We start from the raw sequence: 25334 nt of genomic DNA on the forward strand, positions 1-25334 counted from the left end.
AAGGGGGGTGGCTACCAAGGAGTTCCAAGGGGGGTGGCTACCAAGGAGTTCCAAGGGGGGTGGCTACCAAGGAGGGCCAAGGGGGGTGGCTACCAAGGAGGGCCAAGGGGGGTGGCTATAAGCATAAGAGAACAAATAGTCGCTAAAAGCTGATTTCAAAGGTTGATGATCGGTTTTGAAAGAACTGAAGAGATCTCGATTTGTCTCCATGCTTGCAAATAAAAAAAGGAAAAGTCTCAGCAGCCATGTCCTAAAAGTTTCAGTAGATAAATATCAAACTTAGAAAAGCTAAGCTGTAGTAAAGCAGCTGACTCAGCGCTGACATCATTGATGGATAAAAATATCTTTTTAAGTTTAAACGTTTGTTTGTCTCAGTGGTGAACGGCTCTCCCGGCTTCATCAACCTGTGCGACGCTCTGAACGCCTGGCAGCTGGTCAGGGAGCTGAAGGGCGCCCTCAACATGGCCGCCGCCACGTCCTTCAAACACGTCAGCCCTGCCGGTAAAGATGAAGCGGCGCTCCTCGAACCGCCCGTCGACGCCGCGGCGTCTCTGTGTCTGAACGTTTCCCCTCCTCTGTCTGTGAAGGAGCTGCAGTCGGCGTTCATCTGAGCGAGGAGGAGGCCAGGGTGTGCATGGTGCACGACCTGCTGAAGGACCTGACGCCGCTCGCCACGGCATACGCGCGAGCCCGAGGTCAGAGTCCGGAGTGTGGCGACGCCTCAAGCGTTCCACCTGGATCTGAATGAACTCTTTCTGCGTCTTCAGGTTCGGACAGAATGTCGTCTTTCGGGGATTTTATTGCTCTGTCGGATGTGTGTGACGTTCCTACGGCCAGGATCATTTCCAGGGAGGTAAAAACAGGAACTTTGTTTTAATTTTCAGGTTTAATTCGGTTTAATCCCACTCTGTGTTGGATCCGGTTCCTCTCAGGTGTCCGATGGGATCGTCGCTCCTGGCTACGAGGAGGAGGCGCTGAAAATCCTTTCGAAGAAGAAAAACGGGAACTACTGCGTGCTGCAGGTGAGGGCGGCGCTGTCGGGTCGTTTCCTGGTTTCAGGTGTTCAGATCGGAGGGAAATCTGGAAAACTGGATGTTTTTAAAAACCCGAGGATTGATTGGAGAATAACCGGTTTGTGTTTTAAGATCCGATTTTTGTTCTGAATTAAATGTATTCCAGATGGACCCGGATTATGAGCCCGACGACTCGGAGGTGAGGGTTCTGTTCGGTCTTTACCTCAAACAGAAGAGGAACGGAGCTCTGATCAACAAGGAGTTCTTCCGGAACGTCGTCTCCAGAGGCTCGGTGAGTCACGGCGGCGTTCCTTTAAACGCTGATCCGGTCTGAAGTTCGCCTGTTGACCCTTTAACCCTCTGGTTCGAAGCTGTCAGAGGAAGCCGTGCGCGACCTCACCGTGGCCACCATCGCGGTGAAGTTCACCCAGTCCAACTCTGTCTGCTACGCCAAAGACGGGCAGGTAGGACCGGGCGGCCGGAGGTGGAAGGAAGCCGAACGTTTGGATTTTTCTCCTCCTGTTTCCTTCTCTCTGCGCCGTTCAGGTCGTCGGTATCGGAGCGGGTCAGCAGTCCCGGATCCACTGCACCCGGCTGGCTGGGGACAAGGCCGATAACTGGTGGCTGAGGCACCACCCTCGTGTCCTCGACATGAGGTTTCGCAGCGGCGTGAAGCGGGCGGAGATGGCAAACGCCATCGATCAGTACGTCAGCGGCACCGTCGGAGAGGTGAGGAGGCGGGCTCGTCGCCAGACCCAGATTGTTCTTAAAACGACTCATCCTGTTTAGATTTAAGACAAACAACCAGCAGCTGATTGTTTCCTGCTGTCCTGTTTTATTTCTTTATCCCTTAACGCAGAGGTCTCAAATCCTGGTCCTCAGGGCCACCATCCTGCATGTTTTCCTTGTTCCTCTGCTCCAACACACCTGATCTAAATCAATGGGTGATTAACAGGCTTCTGCAGAACAAGAAGAAGGAATTAAACCACTGAATCAGGTGTTTTGGAGCAGGGAAACAAGGAAAACCTGCAGGATGAAGCCCCTTAGGACCAGGGTTGGACACCACTGCCTTAACGAGTTCCTGCTTTGATGAGAAACGCCAGCTCTCCGTGACCCCGACGGGATGATGTCAGAGCTTGTGTGGATCAGAGAAAACCCACCAATAAAAAGTTGTTTGTATAATTAGAGAAAAGAACTGATCCGATACATCAATTATTAATATAAATAATAAATATTCTGACATTCCTGCCCCAGAGGAGTGGATGAAAACTGGACAAGCAGCTGGTCCTTCAACATCTGGATGGTTCTGTGTGCAGAAAACAAACACTTTACCACGAAGAATGAAGGAACTGGTTAAAGAGCCCTGATTGGTGCGTCAGTTTTTGTTTTTTTGTCCCTCGTTGCAACACTAAGAGGGGCTTGGATATACCCTCCTTCCGTCCGGTTCATCTTATGATAACTTTAAAAATAAGCAACATACCGACTTCCATGTCAGTCTGTGGATGCGTATGGGCTTAAGAACGGTCGCTATAGAAACTAGGGTTCCTCGGATAATTGGACTACAGATTAATCTATAGCAGCCAAACTGGCTTCATCAGTCTGTGTCAGTTATCTCTACAGTCAGGTACCCTGAAGACGTCCTCTGTTCGGGACCCTGAGCGCCGCGGGACATCGGCATGCCGCTCGTTTGGTTTGTTTGTTGTCGTTTTACTTCAGTTTGTTTGTTTGTGCTGCTGCAGGGCGCAGACTTCGAGGCGTGGAAGTCGATGTTTGAAGACGTCCCGGCGCCTCTGTTGGACGCCGAGAGGAAGGCCTGGATCGGTTCCCTGCAGGCCGTGGCCGTCAGCTCCGACGCCTTCTTCCCCTTCAGGGATAACATCGATCGGGCCAAACGGGTAAGCGGCCGCCGCCTCGGAGCACCGCCACGGCCGGCTCGGCTCGGACGGGCGGCGCTCTGACCGGATCTGTGTTCTGTCTGCAGAGCGGCGTTGGGTTCATCGCAGCTCCGGCCGGTTCCGCCGCTGACGAAGTCGTGATTAAAGCGTGTAACGAGCTCGGCATCACACTGGTCCACACCAGCCTGAGACTCTTCCATCACTGAGCGGCGGCGCCGTCGGTCCTCAGACGTTCCTCCCGTTCTGCAAAACGTTCTGTTGTTCTAACGCTTCAGATTCATCCGAGCAGAACGTTAACTTTAGATCATTTAGCTGAAATAAACAGCTGAAGAGTTGATCTACTTTGTTTTTATTCTTCGCCGTAGAAGCCATATTGTTTAATTATTCAAAATGTTTTGAGTTTCATCAAGTTGGTTTAAAATATTTTAACTTAGAAGTAACACTTTTGTTTGTTGCGGTAAAATTTTAGTTTAAAAGTAAAAAAAAACAGAATATTCTGAGGAAGCAGCTCCATCTTTAAGGAAGAAATTAATTCAAACCTTTTAAATAAAATTAATTCACATTTAATCGTGTTTTTAGAAATGCTTAAAATACAGAGTTTAGCAGATTTGTCCAAATTATCATAAAAAAGGACTTTTTATTTTTCTGTTACTTTGCTTTTGATCCAAAGAAATTCAACAAATATAAAAGTTAAATGGATCTAAAATGTGAAACTATTTAAAAAACAAACAAAGTTTTCGGTTCAGGATCTCCAGCTTTATTAAAATCAGGAAACAACAACGTACAAAAATAAAACGGTTCAAATTCTCACATCCTGATTCAGACATTCATGAACTGAGATTAAAGGATAAATTAGTAAAATAAAAATAAAGCCGTGAAGCGAGACCCTTCAGGAATCAGAGGCGACAGAACCAATCAGGAACTGAATGGCGTTCTTTAACAGCGCTTCGTTTCTGACAAACGTTTAAAGGAGAACAGAAGAAACTGGAGCTGATGATTTCAAACAGGAAACAGTGAACAGACTGGTAGAGAGAACTGCAGCGAGCGGCGGGCCACCGCCGCTGTTACTCCGGCGTCTGAGGAGCGACGCCGTCAGCCAGCAGGCCGGGGCGGAGGCACTCGATGGGGCAGTGGATGTTCTGCGATGAGACGGCCGGTCAGTGAAGAAGAAGAACAACAAGAAAGCAGCGATTCAGATTTTGAACTCACTTTTCTCAGAGAGTTCTCTCCGTATCTGATTGGCTGCAGCAGGCTGGGATCCACGTCGGCGCCGGGTCTGCGGCAGTTATCGCACCGCCATCCCTGCCGGGACAGAACGGACCGGACCGAGCTCTGAGTACGCGTCGGAATTTAACGATGACACTCGAAGAGCAGTTAATATCTTACCTGTTGCAGACAGATATAGAGCTAAAGCTAACGGCTAGTCTGAGGGGAGCAAAGCTAAAGTTTATAAACGAGGTTCACCGGCGGTCCAGAACCGGACTGACACCGCAGACCGGACAGGTGGAGAAAAATAAGTTCTCCGGCAAAGATTGTTTGGTTGTTGCTAATTTTAGCCAGTTGGCTCGTAGGTTTGCTAGGTGTTAGCTTGTAGTTTAGCTAGGTGTTGAGCTGTAGGTTAGCTAGGTGTTAGCCTGAAGGTTTGCTAGGTGTTAGCATTTAGTTTACATAGGTGTTAGCATGTAGGTTAGCTGGTAGTTTTGACAGATGTTGTTTTTAGACGGCAGTAACCGTCTTTGGTTTTAGCACCTTTTAGATTAGCCATTAGCTTGTTAATCTGGTCAGAAATAAACTTTTTCTTTTTCCTTCTAAATCAAATCAATTAATCTACAACCTTTAAAGACCGGAACTATGCTTTTAATACCAAACATGAAGTGAAGGGCGTGTCTCACCTGTTGTCCTCCGAAGCAGGTGCAGGTGCAGATGGCCCCCAGGTAGTCCTTCTGCCACTGGCTGCCTGCCTGGTAGGTCTGGCCCTCATCGTAACACACGGACTCATCTGCGTTAATGAACGTGTTAAAATTCACCCGCAGCTCCTGAACTACCAACTCCTAAAACCGCTCTGCGTTTAAAGAGGCCTTACGTGGGTCACACTTGAACTCTCCTTTGCCGTTCCCCAAACAGGTGCAGCTCATCAGGTGTCCGTTCTCGGTACGGCGGTCCCACCGCTCTCCAACGCGATAGTTGACGCCGTTGTCATGGCACCACTCTGACGACATCACGGCAGTCACGTTAAATACGTTAAAAAGATGCACACGTTCATGTAAGAATCTGTAAAACTTACTGGAGGAGTCGCATCTGAAGTGGCCGCTGCCGAGGCCCAAGCACCTGCACCACAGCTTGAAGCCCGTCTCAGACAGGCGCTCCCATTCACCTCCGACCTCGTGGTAGGTCGCGGTGAAGGCGTCGTAACACGTGTCCTTATTGGGCGGAGCGACATCTGAGACTGAGGAGACGAGAACATAATTCAGCAACCGTAGCCAAACCCACAACCAGCTGAAGGAATCTCAGACCGCTTCGGAGCGAGGCCTACTCGTGTTTCCAGCCGTGACGACCTGCTCCAGGATCTTGTGTTTGAGTGCGCCCAGTATGGCCTCCACGATCACGTTGTAGTCCGCTCCGGGGGTGAGTCCGATCAGGGTGGCGGTTGTGGCGGTGCCCGGCAGGCGGACCTACGTCGTGGAATGATTCAACGTGAAACGAGTCCCCCGGTTCAGGCGGCGGTGCTGACGTGGCCGAGGGCCTCGGCTCTTACCTGGAACATCTTCTCGTTGGCGTGCGTGAGCGGGTAACAGGACAGCTCGTAGGCGCTGCTCTGGCTGTACGGCCTCCAGGAGATGCTGGTTTGAGTCTGGGCCTCCAGAGGAACTCCCGTATTATTAAAGACTGATCCGACGGGAAGTCTGAGCTTCAGGACGGGGTGTCTGCGGCCCTCTGCATCAGGGAGGGGGACAAAGACCAGCGGCTCACGGACTTGCTCATAAGGGCTCTGCGGGTTGCCTCCGTTGTTGTACTCGGTGTACTCCACATGTTGGCTCTGACCACCAACCCCGTCCTGGTTAGAGCCCCCTAACTGGACTCTGTCAAAGTCGGGTTCAGGCACGTCCAGCTTGTCGTAGTCTCCGGGACGGTGGGGCAGAGGCAGCGGAAGCAAGGAGTCTTGCTCTGGGCGGGAGAGACGGGGTTAGGGAAGCAAGCCGGTTAGACGAGGCGCATCTCGGCCGTTAACGGGTCATAAAATATTAGACCAAACGCAGATATTTTGAATGACATCCAGAGACATTCAAAATAACGGGGAGGTTTGAGAAGCAAACTAATGCACCCGAGCAAACAAAAGCTGCTGTTTAAAGTTTACATTTCACACATCGTCTTTTGAACACTTACGAGTCCTGATCCGGCCCACCAGAGGCGGGCTCCTCTGCGTGTTCTGGATGGCGATGATCTTGATGACGTACTCCGTGGCTGGTCTCAGGCCTGCGGACGAAGACAGAAAGAATGGTCCCGATGGGATTACTGTTCCTGGATTAAAGCTCAGCGGGGTCGGGTCAAAGGACCTTTTCAGAGTAAAAGTCCAATCCGTGGACATAAAGAGGGCTGGCTGCGTTTCGACCGTAAAGGCTGGAAAAGCTGACATTCGCCATTTGATGAACGCTACCGTAGACCAGCTGCACCGCTTCCATTGACCGTAAACATGAGAAAACGTGTGACGGTAAAAATATGTCGGTATTTAAGCGACCTGGGTTCTGAGCCTTCTCCGCCTGAGACTTAAATGTCCTTCCTGTCCTTCGTACCCATTATGGTGGCATAGTTTTGCCCAGCGTGGGGTTGTGGGATCAGCTCCCGCGGCGCTCTTCCAGACTCCTCGTAGGTGATGTAATATCCTGTGATGTGCGTGGCAGGCGGCTGCCAGGTGAAGGAGACGGAGGCTGGCGTCCGAGACGTGAACTGGAGGTTGGTGGGAGCCTGGACCACGGGTCTCGCTGGAAAGGAAAACAAGATGTTAGGTCTGATCCAGACTGAAAATGGCCAGGCTATCCCTTTAATGAGCTCGTTTTGTACCCGTGTCCACCCTGAGAGTGAACGGAGCGCTCTTGGTGTTTTCGCTCAGCGTGTAGAGGCTGACGGAGTAGGTGGTGCCCGGCTGAAGGCCTGAAAAACACGAAGACGAACTGAAGCTCCAAAAACAGGATTTTAAAGGTTTGGTCAGCAGGAAGGTGAGGCCTACCGGTGAAGGTGTAGGTGGTTGTGTCTCCTGGGATGGTCCTGACGATGGGGGAGCGCGAGCCGCTCGTGGGCGTGGCCTCGATGAGGTAACCGGTGATGGGTTCCTGCTTGGACCGCCAGGTCAGAGTGAAGGAGGTGTCCTTCATGTCCGTGATGCGAACACGCCGAGGAGGACTCACCTCTGCATCGAGCAAAAAAACCGCAAAGATCACTGAAGGAAACGAGGAACGACTCTCAGCTACGACCACACAATCAGTTACAGATGTACACCCAATAACAAACAGGCATTAAAACGATCGCACAATTTCATGGCAGCAGGCGATAATAAACGACCAACAGAAACGTCCCGGGAGGCTGGTTACCTTCCAGTGTGGCTGTCTCTCCCTCCAGTGGTCTGCTGGTGACGGAGTTCTTCAGGGCGTAGACCTGGATCTGATACTTTGTTGCTACCTACAGTCCGCCGACACACGGGTTATTAATGAATCCACGTAAATATTCCCAGAAGAAGAAGAAGAACGGAGTTTTTACCATCAGCCCTGGCACGACGACGCGGGTGGTGTCCGGAGCGATGTTCATCTCTTTGTGGGGGCTGTTGAGGTCTTTGGGGGTAACGACCACTCGGTATCCTGTCAGGCGTGCGCTTGGCGCTCGCCACGAGACGGTGAAGACAGACGGGCCGATGTCTGAGACCACCATGTTGGTGGGGGCGGGGATTACTGAAACGGAAAGACCCGACGTCAAAACAAACCTACCAGACGTCTCGCCATGACTGCTGCTAAACGGGGAAACGTAGCGAGATTAGCTAAAAGCTAAAAGGAGCATAAGGAAACCAAAAAGCCAGTTTCAGAGAACAACGTTCATTAAAGAACCAGCTGATCCAGGTCACCACATGTTGAGACAATCCTGAAACGCAGCCTTGAATATCTGACAGGGATGTTTTCAGTCGTACCCGTGGCCTGGGTTCCCACCAGCGGTGAGCTGGGTGTCCGGCCGTTGAAGGCGATGACCTTCACAGTGTACTCGGTCCCGGGCCGAAGGCCTCTCAGGACGGCACTGTCCTGGTCTCGTCTGGGCGCTGGACGCAGCTCTCGCTCGCCCTCCTCTGGGCTGGAGTAAAGGACGCGGTACGACGTCACGGACCCGTCCGGGCTGTCCCACGTGATGCGCATGGAGGTGGAGTCGATGTCGGAGAAGCTCAGGTCCTTGGGATGGTCCATCGCTGCAGAAACACAGGAGAACATGGGGGACGCTCATGACCTCTGCTCCCGTGCTCCACAAATCTTTTTAAAAAAAATCAGACTAACCAGTGATGGCGTTCTCCACCACAGGAGAAGACGACTGTCCATCGCTGCCCAGGGCGAAAACACTCACAACGTACTCCACGGTGGGCATCAGACCTGTGAACGTCAGCTCTGTCTGATCTGCAACCACCGGGCACAAAGAAGGCCAATGAGAAGATTTCTATCAGTAAATCATTTAAATGTCTGAGTCCAAGTCCAGCCTGTCTCACCGGGGGACACCACCTGAGAGTAGGAAGGTCCCAGGCCGTTTTTGGGGATACTTGAGACTCTGTAGCCTCTGATTGGTCCTTGAGCCGGAGACCAGCGCACCGTCATGGCGTTATCGAGCACGTCGGTGATCTTCATGTCGGTTGGGGCCTCGGTGTCTAAAAGTGAACAAAAATGAAACTTTAGATCAGTTCTGTGTGAATTATCTGGCTCCAGCACTCAGGAACTTCTACCAAACATCACCGTATGTGCACGAAAACACGCACAAGTTTGAATTTACCAACCAATCCGGGCTACTAGAGAACTCTCTGGGCCCATCTCTGGACCGTGGTCCACCGTGTAGGGACCCCTACTGTGAATTATGTTGAGTGTAATCAATATTTACCAACCAATCAGGTTGGTTTGTTTGGCGTACCAGTCCTGTGGGTGATGTTGACGGGTCTGTTGGAGGCGGGACTGTCTCCTCGGGCCGTGACGGCGTAGACGGTGATGGTGTAGTCGGTTCCCGGATGCAGCCCGGTGATGGTGGCAGAGGTCTGGGTACCAGGGATCACGAACTCCTGAGCAGATTCTCCACCTGGAGAGAAAATAAACCTGTGAAACAATCCGTTTTGATTAGGTTTGAAGAAAAATGATGAATTAAAACATAAAGACCGACTTGTTCCTTTGTAGGTGATCCTGTAGTTCCTGACTTCAACAGAGGGGGCGTCCCAGCGGATGGTGATGGTGGTGGGGGTGGATGATGTCACTTCCAGGTCGGTGGGCGCGTCGGAGACTAAAAACACGAGGAGGAAGTGTTAACGGAGTAAATAACCAGAGAATCTTAATTGACTGAAAAGCCAGGTGAGTGCTGAACGAATGAAAAAAGGAGCAGAACACCAGCTAAAAGCTAAAAGTAGCATAAAGTTAGCTAACAGTAGCAAGCGATAACTTAAAGCTGAAGTTCAAAAAGGGTAGGTAAAAGCTAAAAGTAACAAATGACTAATTAAAAGCTAACGGTAAAAAAAATGCTAACTAAAAGTAGCATAAAGCTAGCTAGAAGCAGCAAAAGGTCAAGTAAAAGGAGCAAAATGCTAGCTCCAAGCTAAAATTAGCAAAAGCCTAGCTAAGAACAGCAAGAGATAAGGTTAAAGTACAAAAATAGGTAAAAGCTAAAAGTCACAAAAGATACATTAAAAGCTAACGGTAATAAAAGTGCTAGCTAAAAGCAGCAAAATACTCTAAAAGTAGCAACAGGCTAGCTAAAAGTAAGAAAATATTAGCTATAAGCTAAAACTAACAGAAGGGTAGCTACAATCTAAAAGTAGCAAAAGGCTAGCTACAAGTTAAAAGTACTAAAACCATAATTAAAGTAGTATAATGTTGACTGAAAACTAAAAGTAGCATAAAGTTGGCTAAAAATAGCCAAAGATAACCTAAAGCTGAAGTACAAAAAGAGTAGGTAAAAGCTAAAAGTCACAAAATGCTAGCAAAAAGTAGCAAAATGTTAGCTAAGTTAAAAATAACAAAATGCTAAGTTAAAGTAGCAATAGGCTAACTAAAAGTAAGAAAACATTAGCAATAAGCTAAAACTAACAGAAGGCTAGCTAACAGCTAAAAGTAGTAAAACCGTAATTAAAGTAGTATAATGTTGACTAAAAGCTAAAAGCAGCATAAAGTTAGGTTTTAGGTTATCTTTTGCTACTTTTAGCCAAGTACAAAAAGGGTGGTAAAAGCAAAAAAGTCACAAAAGACTAAAAGCTAACAGTAACAAAATGCTAGCTAAAACTAGAAAAATAAGTAGCAATAGGCTAACTAAAAGTAAGAAAACATTAGCAATAAGCTAAAACTAACAGAAGGCTAGCTAACAGCTAAAAGTAGCGGTAGCAGGGTTCAGAGAGAACGTTTCTGGAGGAACTGAAGACTTCTCCGTGTTTCTGTGGGGAAAATATTTGTAAATAAAGTTAAATATTTTGAAAAGTGTAAAAGTTATGAGCCGAAGGTTTTGATGTGTCAGTAAGTAGAAGCAGTCGGATTTTAAAACCCGTTAAAAACAGGAAAACTGAGAATAAACGTAATTAAAGATGGCGGGAAGACTCACTGGTGGCCTGCGTCCCGGTCAGCGGCTGACTCTCCTGACCACCGCTGACGGCGAACACGGAGATCATGTACTCGGTCTCCGGTACCAGGCCCGTCACGGTGAAGTGGGTCCGGGTCGGCGGGAGCCGCTCCTCCCTGGCCTGCCCGCCGCTCGTCTTCAGGAAGCGGAGCTTGTAGCCGGTGATGGTGGACCTGGGGGGCTGCCAGTAGGCGGTGAAGGAGTTGGTCCGGATGTTGGCGAAGGTCAGCTCGGTCGGGGAGTCCAGAACTGGAAGACAGGTTTGGGTTCTGGGTTAGCAGCTGATGGGAGAGTGGATCTGGTCCAATTATAGGTGTTTCTGTTAGCAAAATATATCAGCAAGCAGGTTGGAGTGGTAGTAGCTGACAGTCATCTCCAACATCCTGAGATATGTGGGATTTTACATCAGAACCGAGTTTGGCTCCACCCTCCTGCTGTGGGAGGCGGAGTCAGGCTCACCTGTGCTCTGAGTTCCTGTGGCCGCTTCGCTTTCCTGGTTGCTGTAAACGCTGACCACGCTGATCCGGTACCTGGTGTTGGGCTGCAGGTCTTTATGGGGGGGAAAAAAAGAGACGGGCGGCGGTCAGAACGGGCGAGGAATGCTGGGTAAAAAAAACACAAGAAGCGCCGAGCTCGGAACGCCGCCTCACTCTGCAGCAGTAAGGTGTTGGTGGCTCCGCCCACATTCACCTCCCTGACGTCGTCGTCCGTGGCGACAGGGTGGTAACGGATCACGAATCGGGAAATCTGGCTGGGCGTGGCGATGTTGGGGATGGTCCACGTCACCCTGATGCCGTCAGAACCCACGGCTCCAAACTGCAGGTTGGTTGGAGCCGGCGTGGCTGCAGAAAGAGGTTTACCATCAAATTATTATTATTATTATTATTATTATTCAGCATTCAAGCAACCGGCGGATGCTTGAAGTGCCATCCAACCAACGGGAGACCAAAGTTGGACCAAAACCCAACAGAACCGGACAGAACGTGTCCCCCCGGACCGGAGGCGTTACCTGGCGTGACGACCGTGGACACCGGCGGACTTTCCACGTGACCCTTGGTGGCGAACACGCTGATGTTGTACTCCACGCCCAGGTTCAGGTTCTCCAGGGTGAGCGACGTCTGTTCCCTCGGGACGAACTCGTCCAGGAAGTTTCCTCGGTGGCCGTCGGTCGGCGTGCTCGTCACTCTGTAGCCCGAGATCTCTGCGGGGGGAGAAAACGCCGAAAAACTCCTGAAGACACGTGGAGAGGCGTCCCCAAACCGGGTCCTGATCCAAACGAAGTCTGGACCCGAATCGCTTGTTCAGTTTCAGTAAAAAGGAATTATAGCGAGTGAAGAAAACCGTCATGGCCGTCACTAAAAGCCGATTAAAATATTTCTATCCTGACGTTTTCCTGGAGAAAGATTCCTTTAAACGGACCTCAGACCCAAACTGCTGCATAAGAAGAAGAGAACAAAGAGTTCAAGCTGCCAGCGGCTCATTGGGGTCACCGTGGTAACCACAAACCTGTCTGTCACTCCCTGACATCAAACGTGAGAGACAGACAGAAACGGACTGAAAAGTAAGCCTCAAACAAACAGTAAGATTCCTGAACCGCAGGTAGAAGACGACTCTGAAGGTGATTTATTAAAAATAGGAAATATTTTAAAAATGCGTCCAGTTTTCAGACATTCCGAGTTAAATTAAACTCGTCTGATGGGAAACCATAAAATCCTACAGCTGAGAGAGAAAAAAGACAGAAATGTCTTCATTTTGAGGTTTAACTTTGTTGGAGTAAGGACACAGTTAGTGACATCATGAACTTTCTGTGGTAAACCTAATCTGAGATTGGGTAAAAAACCGTTAAAGTTGTTCCCCATCGGTCCTCGTGTTTCTGCTGCTGGAGGAGAAGTCAGATAAAAGGTTTCCATGAGATAAAAATAATCAGATTGAACCAACAGATGAGTCACGAAGCTGCCAAATCCCAGGAAAAGATATTTGCTCCAGGAAAACAAGAAAAGGCCGTGCCAAGTCCGAAGTCTAGACCCGGTGCGATCCGGCTGACCAGCGGTGCGTGGGGTGCACGGTCAATATTTACCTTGTGTTCTGGAGGCCACCCAGTAGACCGTCAGGTCTCCCGTGTCCGGGTTGGACACCACCCTGAGGTCGGTGGGAGGAGACAGAGCTGCGCGAAGAGACACCAAAACCAGAAGAACCCGTTACTTTTCATGCAGCTGTGAGGTCATAAATAAACTCTGAGCAAATGGTTTAAAGCAGTGGTGTCTGGTCCTGGTCCAGGTCCTGGTCCAGGTCCAGGTCCTGGCCATGGTCCTGGTCCTGGTGGACCACCAGCCTGCAGGTTTTAGATGTTTCTCTGCTCCTCAGCAGGACTTTAAATTCTGCAGAAGCCCGTTAATCCCTCAGATCAGGTGAGTCAGAGCAGAGAAACACCTGAAACCTGCAGGATGGAGGTCCTCCTGGACCAGGACCTGGACCAAGACCAGGACCGGACACCACGGCTTTAAACAGTCCATCAGTTGTTTCATCACTTATAAACCCTTTATAAAGATGAACGTGGAGCAGGAAGGAAGTGTTTTCGTACAGGTGACAACGTTGCGGGTGATCGGGTTTCCACGGTTACGGCTGTTGTAAATGGGCTGAACACTGTAGGTGTACTGAGTCCCGGGAATCAGACCGTCGATGTGGATCCGTCCCGAGTCGGAAGTCTCCTCCCTGGGAGACTCGCCCTCCTCGCTCGGGAGAACGGAGAGCTGGGAGGAAAAAAAGGACGTGGAACTTTAAAAACGGGACCGAAAATCTCCGTAAAAACCCCGATTTAAACACGAACAGGAAACAGAGCTGCGTCAGCAGGAAACTCCAGCTTTAAATTTACAGAGTCTATAACGATTAAAACTAAACCTTTGAGTTTCCCTCTGAGATAAATAAAGTTTCTAATAAACCCTGAAACCACAGAGTGGTGAGGAGCTGTCCGGCGATATGCATTCCTTCAAGGACCGGAACTAATTGATCTATTGGATATTTTCAGATCATTTTAGTCCACCTTGTAGCTGAACCTGCGGGCAGGTATCCAGGTGATGATGATGGAGGTGTCGGTGACCTGGGTGCTGAAAGGAGGAGCGTTTCCCATCTGTGGTTCTGAAGACACGAGAGACAAACGTTACTGAAGCCGATCGGGTCGGGTCAGGATCTTCTGCTCATCTTCCTGTTGGCGCTGACCGGTGTTGAAGTTCTTCGTGAAGCCCTCGCTGAGCACGCCGTCCAGCTCCGAGTGCAGGGTGGCGGTGTACCGAGTGTCGGGCCGCAGGTTCCTCAGGGGGTACCGGCTGGCGCCTCCGGGGATCCTCTTCTCGATGGGGTTGGAGCCCTCGACGCTCAGGAAGAGGCGGAAACCGGAAACGACGGCGCGGGGAGCCGTCCAGACGATCAGCGCGCTGTCCGGTCCGACGTCGGTCAAACGCACGTCTGTAGGAGCGTCGGGTTCTGCCGGGGAAGGAACAAGACGACGCAGGTGAGAAGAAAACACGAAGGTTGTTTTCGTTGTGTTTTGGCGGCACTCACTGGTGGACTTCTCCCCGACGAGCGGCCGGCTCTCCGCGTCGCCTCTGATGGCGTAGATGTAGAAGCGGTGCAGCGTGCCGGGCTGCAGGTGGATGAGTTCGGCGTACGCGTTGGGCGAGAAGGGAAGCTGCAGCGGACGGAGCTCGGTGCCGTCTTGGCCCACCGGGGTGAAGACCACCCTGTAGCCGCTGACGTCGATGGGCGGACCGGTCCACGTGATGGTGATCCTGACGTCTGAGACATCGTAGAACTGCAGGTCTGTTGGGGACGGGACTTCCTCTGAGGACAGGAAGAGATTCCATCGTCAAGAATCGGTTCAGGCTTCGAGTCGAGTGTTGGGCTCGTTAAATGGCGGACGGATCAGATTTAGACCCAATGAAGTTGAATTTGAACCCGAATCAGTTGGTAAATCTAATAAAATGTTGTGTTTTTAGCTGATTATAAGAAGCCGTGACGGACCGGATGGAGTTAGTTCAGAAGCAAACAGGTAAAATGTTAAACATGATGATTAATTCCAAACCTTACAGATGATTCTAATAAACCCTAAAATAACTCTGACACAAGATGGACGCCACAGAAAAACAAATTATAGCTGTTTTTTTGTTTTTTGGAACATCTGGTTTCATTTTTCAACATTCCCAAAGTTTTTTTTTCTGTCTCAACCCAGGAATGAGGAGTTAGGAGTCAAACGGAGGATTTATTGGATGTTTGTGCTCCAGTTTCTCCTTCAGGCTGTTTTTACTTCGTCTGAAGAGCGAGGACACACAAACACTGAGATTTAAACTAAAATCAGACGGTTTGACAGATTCTGTCTTTAAACTCGGCAAGAAAGATTCAGAACTTAATCTGCTAAATTTAAAACAATCAGTGAGATGAGAATAAATGTGTAACCTTCAAGATTAAACCATCAAACCAAAATGTCAGGAGGAAAGAAGAAGAACCTGTAGATTAGTTTCAAACTCTGAAAGACAACCAATAAATCAGTCAACTAACCAAACAATCAACCAATCAGTCAACCAACCAATCAGTCAACTAACCAAACAATCAACCAATCAGTCAACCAACCAATCAGTCAACTAACCAAACAATCAACCAACCAACCAATCAGTCAACCAATCAGTCAACCAATCAATCAACCAACCAATCAGTCAACCAATCAGTCAACTAACCAGTCAGTCAACCAACCAATCAGTCAACTAACCAACCAATCAGTCAACCAATCAATCAACCAACCAACCAATCAGTCAACCAACCAATCAGTCAACCAATCAATCAGTCAACCAACCAATCAGTCAACCAATCAACCAACCAACGAATCAATCAGTCAACCAACCAATCAGTCAACCAATCAATCAACCAACCAACCAATCAGTCAACCAACCAATCAGTCAACCAATCAATCAACCAACCAATCAGTCAGTCAACCAACCAATCAGTCAGTCAACCAACCAATCAATCAGTCAACCAGTCAATCAGTCAACCAATCAATCAGTCAACCAACCAATCAGTCAACCAACCAATCAGTCAACCAATCAACCAACCAACGAATCAATCAGTCAACCAATCAATCAACCAACCAACCAATCAGTCAACCAACCAATCAGTCAACCAACCAATCAGTCAATCAACCAATCAGTCAACCAATCAATCAGTCAACCAGCCAATCAGTCAACCAATCAACCAACCAACGAATCAATCAGTCAACCAACCAATCAGTCAACCAACCAATCAGTCAACCAACCAATCAGTCAATCAACCAATCAGTCAACCAACCAATCAGTCAACCAACCAATCAATCAGTCAACCAATCAATCAGTCAACCAACCAACCAATCAATCAGTCAACCAACCAACCAATTAATATTCGTCACTAAAGCAAACCTGATATTAAGAATTAAATCAGTTTCTGAGGGAAAATATAAATTAACTCCTGACTCAAACGTATTTTAGCGTTGGGGTTTATCTGCAGCATCTGAAATAATTTTCTGATTTTATTTTCTTGACTGAAACATTTTGGTTGTCAGTGTGTCACAGTCAGCCGGCGGGAAACTTAAATTTTTTAAATAAAATGTTAAAGAGTCTGAGAGAAGAGGATCTGTAGGAACCTTGTTTGGGAGACCCGGCCGTGTAGACCTGCACTGAGACCGGCTCGCTCTCCAGGTTCTCCTCCACGGCGTAGACGCTGACGTTGTAGAGGAGGCCGGGCTGAAGGTCCACCAGCGTCACCGAGGTCTCGGAGTTGGGCAGGATGAGCTCGGTGCTGCTGCCTTCCTCCGACGGCGCGTAAACCACGCGGTAACCTGCCGCCACAAACAGGAACCTGGCTTAAAGGCAAACAGGAAGGAACAAAACGCACAAAAACAGGAAGTGGGTTCTTACTGGTGATCGGAGCCTGAGGTCTGGTCCAGCTGATCCGGATGGTGGTCTCCTGGATCTGATCCACCGGATGGAGAACAGGTGAATCCGGAGCTGGAGGAGGAAAAGAATGACGGCGATCTGCTCTGATCTAGGATTTAACGTGAGGAAGAGGATGAGTTTTCCCACCTGTGGTCTGGGAGGTGGTCAGGATGAGGTTGGGTTGGCCTTCCTCGGGCAGCTCGTAAACGCTGACATTATATCTGCGCCCGGGCAGGAGGTCGCTGATGGTGACCGAGGTGGTGCTGTGAGGGAAACCTGGAGGAAACCGACAACAAGTGGGTGAAAACAGGAAACGAATCTGCTGAACGTTCATCATGTCTAACCCTGAGGAAATATACAAAAATGGCTGCAATGACAGGAAATGTTCTCCATCAGCGTCCTTCCCCTTCAAACTATCAGCCAGTTGGAGTATTTAAACACTTCATCTGCTGGTCAACCCACCGCAAAACAACAATAAAGCAACCTAAGAAAATAAAAGCATGACGAGTGACCGACAGCCCAGCCTTCAAAGAATCGCTGTTCTCTGATTGGACCAGATCAGGAGAGGAGGGGCGGGAGGACCTCAGAGAGGCGGAGAACCCGGATGAGTCCTGATCAGACGCCCGAACCTCCTCGGCTGAGTCCTTTTGATGAGGAGGAGCAGCGGCTCTGAGGCTGAGCCAGCTGCTCCTCCGGGTCCTGATCCAGACCTCGTGACTCTAAGTGGCGTCAGAGCCGCGCCCCATCGAGCAGGGTGGCGGTTAAAGACTCACTCAGGACGTTGGTCTTGGCGCCGTCCTCGATCAGCTCGTACTCCAGCCTGAAGCCGGTGATGGTCGAAGAAGCCGAGTTCCACGACACGACGAAGCTGTTGGAGGTGATTTCTGTCACCGACTCGAACGTCTCCACGACCGGCGCCGGCGTGCTCGTCTCTCCTCCCCACGTCTCCACTTTCAGATGAAAAGGATTTCATGAAAACCAAAGAATTCCTTCCTTTGAACTTGTGAAAGCTTCTGGTTGGCTTACAGGAGCCGCGGGCCGTCGTGAAGTCGAAGCGCGTGACCTCGCGGCGTCCGGAGCGCAGGATGCTGATCAGCTGACCCTCGTAGGTGACCCCGGGGCGCAGCCCGCTGATGGTGTAGGAGTTCTGGTTGCCGGGGATGGTGATCTCGTTCCAGGAGCGGCTGTTTTTCTACCGGACAGACAGAACGATGTTTACAGAAACAAACCTGGAAACGGCGACTCGGCGCCATCGTTTTCTAACGAGCTGGTTTTCCATCTACAGGAAATCAACCTTCCTGGTCTTTACGGGTCCAGGTCCAGGTCCAGACCCGGATGAAGTCTTAACTGGTTGGCTTGTTTTGGTGTCTCGGCTTTTCCAGCCTTTAAGACTTTTCTCTCATTCGTGGTGAATAATTAAACATGAAGTCTCTGACTGATCCGAGGTCTTCAAAGTGAGGAAGATTAACGAAAAAGCTGCAAATATTTATCTGACAATCAGCTAAGAAAACAGGGTTTGTGTGTGCAAACGGAAAAACAGACTTCATGTACCCTCTGGGCTCGTTTGCTCAAACTTTGGACAAAATCAGCCAAAAAAAAACAAAAACTTCCTGATGTCATTGAAGCCTTTGATAGTTCAACCGTTTAAAGTCAGGTTTCAGGAGGTGAACGAGGTGAAAGAGGCCGTTCAACGGTGTGACTCACCATTCTCCATCTGAGGATGTACTGTGAGACGTGGGAGGATGACGGCGCGTTCCACTGAATGGGGCGGGAGTCCGGCTGCTTCCCGGTCTCTGTGATGATCACCTGGACCGGCCTGGAGCCGCCTGAGGAGCCGGAGCCGCAGAGACGGGACACATGAGAGCTGGCAGCGTCCAACCCAACGATCAAACCACCAGACGGTGCTAAACCAGTTCAACACCTGAGCGCCATATTCATCACGTTTATCTGGCTGCGGACAGAGCTCTGTCCTCTGTTTCCAGCCGTCAGGAGACAAACGTCACGGCCGCGAAGGTTCAGGTCCAAACAGCCAAATTAGGCAACTTTTATCCAAACACAGGCAGGAAGTGACCGCAGCCAGTTTCCCACAAGCTTCGTGTTTTTCCAGATGAAGCCCAACAAAAAAAAAAAAAAACGTCGGCTGAAATGTTTGATGTTTAATTTAAAGTTTAGTCTCTGATAAATGAAGCCGAAATAAAATAAATGATCTCCAACAGAAAGGAGGAGGAAAAAGCTCCGAAACTACAAACTGAGGAGGAGAATCAGCTGCAGTTCTTCAGTTAAAAAGAGTCAAAATTCAGGAAAAACAACTAAACTCCAGCATTTCTGATTAGATTTTTGGGTTTCCTGCTCATCGTTACCACAGTTTCTGGTTCTTCACGTTCTGAAGGGACGGCTGGCAGGATTCAGGGACGTTCAGCCGTGAACATGAGAGGAAAAACGTCTGCTTCTCAAACCGCGGAAAACAACAAGAACTGTTCAGTTTGTCCCTTCTGGTCTGCTGTAGAAACACGTCGGCGCGACATGCTGACACGTACGCCTCTGGGATGTGATTATTTTACCCGGAGTCTCACTGAGGCTGAGACTAGTTAGAGACGAGTTGGAGAACGGGTCCAAAATGTCTCCAAACGATTGTTGGAGACACGGATGCTTGCGGTCCCGCCTCCTGACTTTTGAAGGTTAATGAGTCGTATTTTCTCCTAAACGTGTCGCAGGCGTCTTAAACTCGTCTCGAACCATTCTCAGTTCAGTTTCAGTAAATCTGTGTCTGACACCAGCAGACCTGCCTGTCTTCGGTCTTAACGAGGACTCCAGCAGATTAAGGTTGGACGATAATGTGCGCGGCCAACAGTACAAAAACAGGCCGAGGTTTTCAGAAAACAGCAGCTTTGAGTTGCAAACTAATTTGCCTTCATGTGTTCCTGTGATGAACTAATGACCCATCCATGGTCTACACCACCACCCCCACCCCCTGCTGGAGGTAAATTCAGTCATGGACCCTTTAATTCTGTATCAAATGAAACAAACTGTTAATAAATCACCCGATCTTTCCGAACCCGAGGAAGTGGAGGAGCATCCTTTACCTGCGAAGCTCTGCAGAGGTTCACACCTCATCTCCCCCTTCCCGTTGCCGTAGCAGTAGCACCGGTACGGGATCCCGTTGTAAACTTTGTCCCACTGCTCTCCGATCTGATAGAACACCTTGTTCTGCGGCTCCTGACACTGATCTGTGGGAGGAAACACATCTGAGTGGGCGGAGTTTAGGTGTCGTCTCCGCAGGGTGTGGCACAGAGCAGCGAAACGCACCGATCGGGTCGCACTTCCAGCGGCCCCGCCCCCCTCCGAAGCAGGTGCAGTTCATCATGTGTCCCTCCGCGTGGCGCTTGGAGAACTCCTGGTCGACTTCGTAGGACAAGCCGTCGACGACGCAGCGCTCTGGACAACAGGAGCAAAAAGTCGGTTTAAAGCTCTGAGGTCACTTTTCTGGTTATATCTCCGCGCGGTTTGTTCTCTGACCTCGCTGGCTCGCGTACGGAACGCAGTTCCACTCCCCGCGCCCGTTCCCTTCGCACGTGCACTCCATCATGTGACCCATGAGGTGGCGTTTGTCCCACTTGTCCCCGACTCGGTACATCACTCCGTCACTGGTGGTGCAGACCTCTTCGTGGGCTGACGGGAGGAAGACGGGACAATTAGGAACAAACTCAGACTCAGAGTCCCGCCTGAGGACCTGATGTTGACGGAGCCGCCATTTTCCCACGACTCTCAGCTGCGGCCGTTTAACCCCTGATTGTCCACGAGTGAACCAGATAATTAATCTGTGAGAACCAGATGGATGTGAGGGTTTTTATGGCCGTTTGTTTTGGCTGAAGGACCTTAAAGCGAGTTCAGACCTCCTGAAGGGAAGTTCAGTGGAAAAGTTGCGGTCAGTAATATCTTACCTGTTGTAGATGTCTGCCTGAACCACCTCAGTTTGAAGGAATGATTCTGATTGGACTGACAGGCTGCGTGTTGTGGTTCAAACACAGATTTATAAACTGCTAATCTGGCATCAACGGGTTATTTGGGTTGGATTTCATGGTTCGAACCCTGAAGATCCCTTAAGGCGGCGCCTGAAGGGATCTTCAACACCAACTGTCTTCAATTAAAACTCAAAAAGTTCAACAGGTCCTCTGGACTGGACTCTGAGAGGAGCAGAAGGAAGCAACACGATAAACCCAAGAAAACATTATTATTATTATTTAAATTTACCAACCGATCTGAGTCCAGATAGCTGCTCATTTAGGTCCCGATATGGACCATGGACCATCACTTGAGGACTGCTACCAAGAAAGAAAAACTTCAAGACTTAAAATAAGTTTTTTATTCGAATTAAATAACTCTGAGACTCAACAGCCCGTCTGGGTCCAGTTGAGGCTTCATTTGGGTCCAGGTCTGGACCGCGGTCCACCATTTGAGGACCCTGCATAAATGTGTTAAAACGGCTCGATTGGACTAGCCGTTAGCTCGTCAGTAGGGTCAGAATTGAACCCAATCTGAGGTAAGATATTGATTGTTCAGACTTTGTGCCGAGTGAGTCAACGTTCGTTGGAGGCTCTGAGTGTTGCAGTTTGACCTTTGACCCCCTGAAACAAACAGAAGAAGCCCACGCTCACCAGACATGGGGCAGAACCCGTAGCGCTGCTCCGCGTCGTAGTTGTAGGTGGTGCCGCACCACCTCATGCCGTCGCGGCGCCCGTCGGCGGTGCACTCTGTGTAGTTCTGACCGCTGTAGAGGAAGGGGAAGTGGCAGAGGGCGCCGTTGGAGTTCCCGCCTCGGGTCACGACGCTGGCTGGGGTTTTACCAGAAACAAGGGTTAGTTTCAGCTTGGACCCGGTTCCGGACCGGTTCCGACCGAGGCTCACCGTATTTCTCCGTGCAGAAGGAGTACTGCCGGTCCCTCTCGTAGTCGGAGGTGGAGGAGCACCACAGCTGCCCGTCACTGCGTCCGTCCGACGTGCACGAGTAGTACGTCTTCCCCGAGAAGACGAACGGGAAGACGCACGGCTGGCCGTTGGAGTTCCCGCCGTAGACGTGGCTCCTGGCCTCTGGAGGGGAACCGCGTGGAAACCGTGTTAGCAAAATATCTCAGCAGCTAATCAGCTTTAGGACCCAGAAATGGCCGTTAACTCTGCAAATCTGACAGATCCTGAAGTGGAATTTGGTGTGGTAGTAGTTCAGAGTCACCCCCAGCAGGCGCTCTGACAGAGCAACACCTCCAGCACCGATTAACCAGAACCCAACCGGATCAGTTCCTAAAACCTTGGACTGAGTCTAAACTTTGTTTCAGGATCAGCTTTGGCCCCTCCCCCTTCACGTGCACTTACCCCACTCCTGGCAGGTGACCCCGTTGCCCAGACACGTGCACAGCATCTGCTTGCTGCCCTGGTTCTGGATCCAGCGCTGGCCGATGTGGTAGGCGGCTCCGGAGTCGGTGGTGCAGGTCCCCTTGGCGGCGGGCCCGCGGTACAGCACGGACTGGGCTGGAACCAGAACAGAGGAGTCAGAACCGCCGGGGTCCGAGAGGCGCCGGAGCCGGGCCTGGTGTCAGAACTCACTTCGACCCGCCAGGTGGCAGCTGGACTCCCCGCGGCCGTTTCCCAGGCACACGCACTGCATGGCGTTCCCCCGCGAGTCGGGCTTCGTCCACGTTTCTCCGATGCTGTAGGACCGCCGGGTCACCGGGTCGTTGCAGCGGTCTGGTTGGGGGAACGGTACCGGGTCAGCCTTTGACCTTTGGACTCAAAGCACTTCAGCACATTTTCAGCTGTTTCTGACCTTCAGGTAGCTAAACGTTCGGCTCATTTTGGAAAAAAACAGCTTCGGTTTTTATCCTTTTTAAACTTTTTAAAATATTTACCTCAGAGATCTTCTTCAGCAAAGTTACCTTATTTTAGCTTTTAGCTACTATTCTGATCATTTCCAATTTTAGCTTCTATTTTTCTGGTCTTTCACTGTTCAGGTAGCTTTTAGCTACTCTTTTGTTATTTTTAGCTTTTAATACCGTTGTTCTTTATGTTTCCTTTTAGCTCGTTTCATCTTTTACTTTCTGTTCTGTTGGTTTTAGCTTTTAGCTACTTTTCTGTTGGTTTTAGCTTTTAGCTACTGTTTTTCTGGCCTTTCACTGTTTAGGTAGGTTTAGCCTTCAGCTACCTTTCAGCTAAGTACCTTTAGTTAAGTAGCTAATTTTAGCTACTTTTCTGTTGGTTATAACTGCTAGCTACTCTTTTGTTATTTTTAGCTTTTAGCTTCTGTTCTGCTTTTTCTATCTTAAAGCTACCACTTTCCTAGTTTTAGCTTTTAGCTACCGTTCTGCTAATTTTAGCTACTTCTTTGTTGGTTATAACTGTTAGCTGCTCTTTTGTAGTTTTAGCTTTTAGTACCGATTTGTTGGTCTTAACTTTTTTTTAGCTCGTTTTATCTTTTAGCTACTGTTCTGCTGGTTGTAGCTTTTCCTGTTTTGCTACTTTTACCTTTTAGGTACTATTCTGGTACTTTTATTCTTTAGCTCTTGCTTTGCGTGTTTTAGATTTGAACTTTTAGCTTCTGTGTGGCTGACTTTAGCATCAGCTGCTTCTGTCTTTTAGCTTTCAGCAGTTCTTCGGCTGTTTTCGGCCGCCCTTAGGCTCGTACTCACTCCTGGAGGTGCATTTGATGCGTCCGTTTCCTCCTCCCAGGCAGGTGCAGTCGAGCATCATCCAGCCTTGGTACGGCCTCTCCCAGGTGTCCCCGACGACGAATGAGGACGCGGCGTAGTTGTCATAGCAACGCTCCGCTGCCAATAGAAGAAGAAGAAGAAGAAGAGTTACAAACCTTCAACACCTGGGAGGAAACCAGAGGTCAACTCTGGCCTCTTCACTGATGATGGAAGGCGGGTGATCCTGTCTCCCCCCCAGCGGGTCTGATGGGGGCGGGGTCACGGCGGGTCTGAAGGACTCACCCACAGGCCGGCAGGTCCACTCCCCCTTGTTGTTCCCCAGGCAGATGCACTCCAGCATGGAGTCTCCGTTCTCGTGGGGCTTCTGCCACGTGTCCCCGATTTTATACGACCTGCCGTTGTCGTGGCAACGATCTGTGGACAACAAAACGGAGCGGGTCAAAGTTCAACCGGTTTATGAACGTGTGAACGCAGCGTTGATTTGGTTCTCTACAGGTCGGGTTTTTATTTTTAAGTCAGGAAAGATGAGCTGGGTCTTTAGGTTTTTTATAACTTTTATACTTATACTTATAATATAAAACTTTATTTAAAATGAAATCCCCATAAAATCTGCTTCAGCTGCTTTTAGCTACCATTCTGCTGCTTTTAGCTACCATTTAGCTACATTTAGCTTTTAGCTACCATTCTGCTGCTTTTAGCTACCATTTAGCTACATTTAGCTTTTGGCTACCATTCTGCTGCTTTTAGCTACCATTTAGCTACATTTAGCTTTTGGCTACCCTTCTGCTACTTTTAGCTTTTAGCTACCAATCTGCTCCTTTAGCCTTTAGCTGTGGTTTTGCTAATTTGGTTGATTATATGTATTACTCTTTAGCTAATTCTAGCTTCATCTGTTTTTCCTTTTTTCAGCTACTATTTTGCTGTTTTAGCATCTGGTTAAATAATTATACCAATAATGTTTTACTAACTTAAGCTACTACTCTGCTGCTTTTAGCTCGTGTTAATCTCATTTTAGCCTTTAGCCACTCAATGTTAGCTTTTAGCCACTGTATTAGCCTTTTGCCACTCTGTTAGCCTTCAGCCACTCAGTGTTAGCCTTTAGCCACTCAGTGTTAGCCTTTAGCCACTCTGTGTTAACCTTCAGCCACTGTGTTAGCTTTTAGCCACTCAGTGTTAGCCTTCAGCCACTCTGTGTTAGCTTTTAGCCACTCAGTGTTAGCGACTCACTGGCGATGGTGCAGGTGATCTTCCCGGAGCCGATGCAGGTACAGTCCCACATCATCCCGTCCTTTGGCCTCTCGTAGGTTTCGCCCACTCGGTAGGTTCGGCTGTTGTCCTTATCGTAGCACGTCTCCTCCTCTGAGACGAAGACAGGAAACACACGGAGAGGTCACAACCCCGAGGACACCTGGACTCAACTTGTCCTTTTTTGACACCAAACTTAGAAATATTTACAGTATAAAACCACCCGACCGAAACCTGGAAGTTGAAGCTCGACAAGCCCCGCCCCCTCCAGTTTTATGAAACCTTTAGGAAATAATCAGCTCATTAACTCCGCGAGCCAAACCAATTCAAAATGGCCGCCAAAGCTAACTGACGAGACAACGCTGTCACTTTTAGAGACATTTGGCTAAACTTTCCTGTGGTCGTAGCTGAGAGTCACCCAGGAGAAGACGAGCTTGGCGGGCGATATGCATTCCTTCAGGAACTCTGGGACTTTAATTTGTTTTTAGGAGCAAAGTTGAACAAAAAGAAGAAAAAACTGAAAAAAATCTGTCAGAACCAGAAGCTTCGGCTGCTTCGTTTTTTGGGTTAAAAGGCTGGTTTAGGAACAGCTGGACAGATGTGGGGACACAGCTGGACAGACGTGGACTCACAGCTGGACATATGTGGACACAGCTGGACAGATGTGGGGACACAGCTGGACAGACGTGGACTCACAGC

General features: G+C 49.4%; 2 protein-coding genes across 2 annotated transcripts in view; one reads left to right on the forward strand and one right to left on the reverse strand.

Moving 5' to 3' along the window:
* Positions 1 to 347: 347 nt before the first annotated feature.
* Positions 348 to 3245, forward strand: atic (5-aminoimidazole-4-carboxamide ribonucleotide formyltransferase/IMP cyclohydrolase; the record flags this gene model as incomplete). The annotated part of the gene is made up of 9 exons (XM_025002127.2): positions 348 to 501; positions 588 to 695; positions 768 to 853; positions 933 to 1022; positions 1180 to 1305; positions 1385 to 1477; positions 1560 to 1742; positions 2753 to 2908; positions 2995 to 3245. Coding segments are annotated over 9 exons (1116 nt in total), but the record flags the coding sequence as incomplete, so codon positions are not given.
* Positions 3246 to 3642: 397 nt separating this feature from the next.
* The window catches only part of fn1b (fibronectin 1b), a 23148-nt gene continuing 1456 nt past the window's right edge, over positions 3643 to 25334 (reverse strand). Inside the window, exons 3-45 of the mRNA XM_017438710.3 lie at positions 24618 to 24749; positions 23673 to 23804; positions 23370 to 23507; positions 22291 to 22431; positions 22060 to 22215; positions 21598 to 21780; positions 21348 to 21524; positions 20209 to 20361; positions 19999 to 20127; positions 19776 to 19919; positions 18397 to 18518; positions 17719 to 17884; positions 17466 to 17642; positions 16840 to 16968; positions 16675 to 16764; positions 16401 to 16595; positions 14297 to 14575; positions 13955 to 14218; positions 13779 to 13873; positions 13320 to 13488; positions 12816 to 12902; positions 11748 to 11939; positions 11389 to 11580; positions 11198 to 11287; positions 10721 to 10987; positions 9299 to 9415; positions 9056 to 9217; positions 8643 to 8798; positions 8437 to 8553; positions 8082 to 8351; positions 7661 to 7848; positions 7495 to 7582; positions 7134 to 7313; positions 6968 to 7057; positions 6700 to 6888; positions 6293 to 6382; positions 5664 to 6073; positions 5442 to 5580; positions 5193 to 5354; positions 4992 to 5117; positions 4801 to 4907; positions 4118 to 4210; positions 3643 to 4047 (exon numbers count right to left, since the gene is read on the reverse strand). Of these exons, the coding sequence (XP_017294199.1) occupies positions 3973 to 4047; positions 4118 to 4210; positions 4801 to 4907; positions 4992 to 5117; positions 5193 to 5354; positions 5442 to 5580; positions 5664 to 6073; positions 6293 to 6382; positions 6700 to 6888; positions 6968 to 7057; positions 7134 to 7313; positions 7495 to 7582; positions 7661 to 7848; positions 8082 to 8351; positions 8437 to 8553; positions 8643 to 8798; positions 9056 to 9217; positions 9299 to 9415; positions 10721 to 10987; positions 11198 to 11287; positions 11389 to 11580; positions 11748 to 11939; positions 12816 to 12902; positions 13320 to 13488; positions 13779 to 13873; positions 13955 to 14218; positions 14297 to 14575; positions 16401 to 16595; positions 16675 to 16764; positions 16840 to 16968; positions 17466 to 17642; positions 17719 to 17884; positions 18397 to 18518; positions 19776 to 19919; positions 19999 to 20127; positions 20209 to 20361; positions 21348 to 21524; positions 21598 to 21780; positions 22060 to 22215; positions 22291 to 22431; positions 23370 to 23507; positions 23673 to 23804; positions 24618 to 24749 (6758 nt within the window). The 3' untranslated portion in view covers positions 3643 to 3972. The remainder of the gene's footprint in view (positions 4048 to 4117; positions 4211 to 4800; positions 4908 to 4991; positions 5118 to 5192; positions 5355 to 5441; positions 5581 to 5663; positions 6074 to 6292; positions 6383 to 6699; positions 6889 to 6967; positions 7058 to 7133; positions 7314 to 7494; positions 7583 to 7660; positions 7849 to 8081; positions 8352 to 8436; positions 8554 to 8642; positions 8799 to 9055; positions 9218 to 9298; positions 9416 to 10720; positions 10988 to 11197; positions 11288 to 11388; positions 11581 to 11747; positions 11940 to 12815; positions 12903 to 13319; positions 13489 to 13778; positions 13874 to 13954; positions 14219 to 14296; positions 14576 to 16400; positions 16596 to 16674; positions 16765 to 16839; positions 16969 to 17465; positions 17643 to 17718; positions 17885 to 18396; positions 18519 to 19775; positions 19920 to 19998; positions 20128 to 20208; positions 20362 to 21347; positions 21525 to 21597; positions 21781 to 22059; positions 22216 to 22290; positions 22432 to 23369; positions 23508 to 23672; positions 23805 to 24617; positions 24750 to 25334) is intronic.

The sequence above is a fragment of the Kryptolebias marmoratus genome, linkage group LG15, assembly GCF_001649575.2.
Source record: "Kryptolebias marmoratus isolate JLee-2015 linkage group LG15, ASM164957v2, whole genome shotgun sequence".
Classification (NCBI taxonomy): Eukaryota; Metazoa; Chordata; class Actinopteri; order Cyprinodontiformes; family Rivulidae; genus Kryptolebias; species Kryptolebias marmoratus.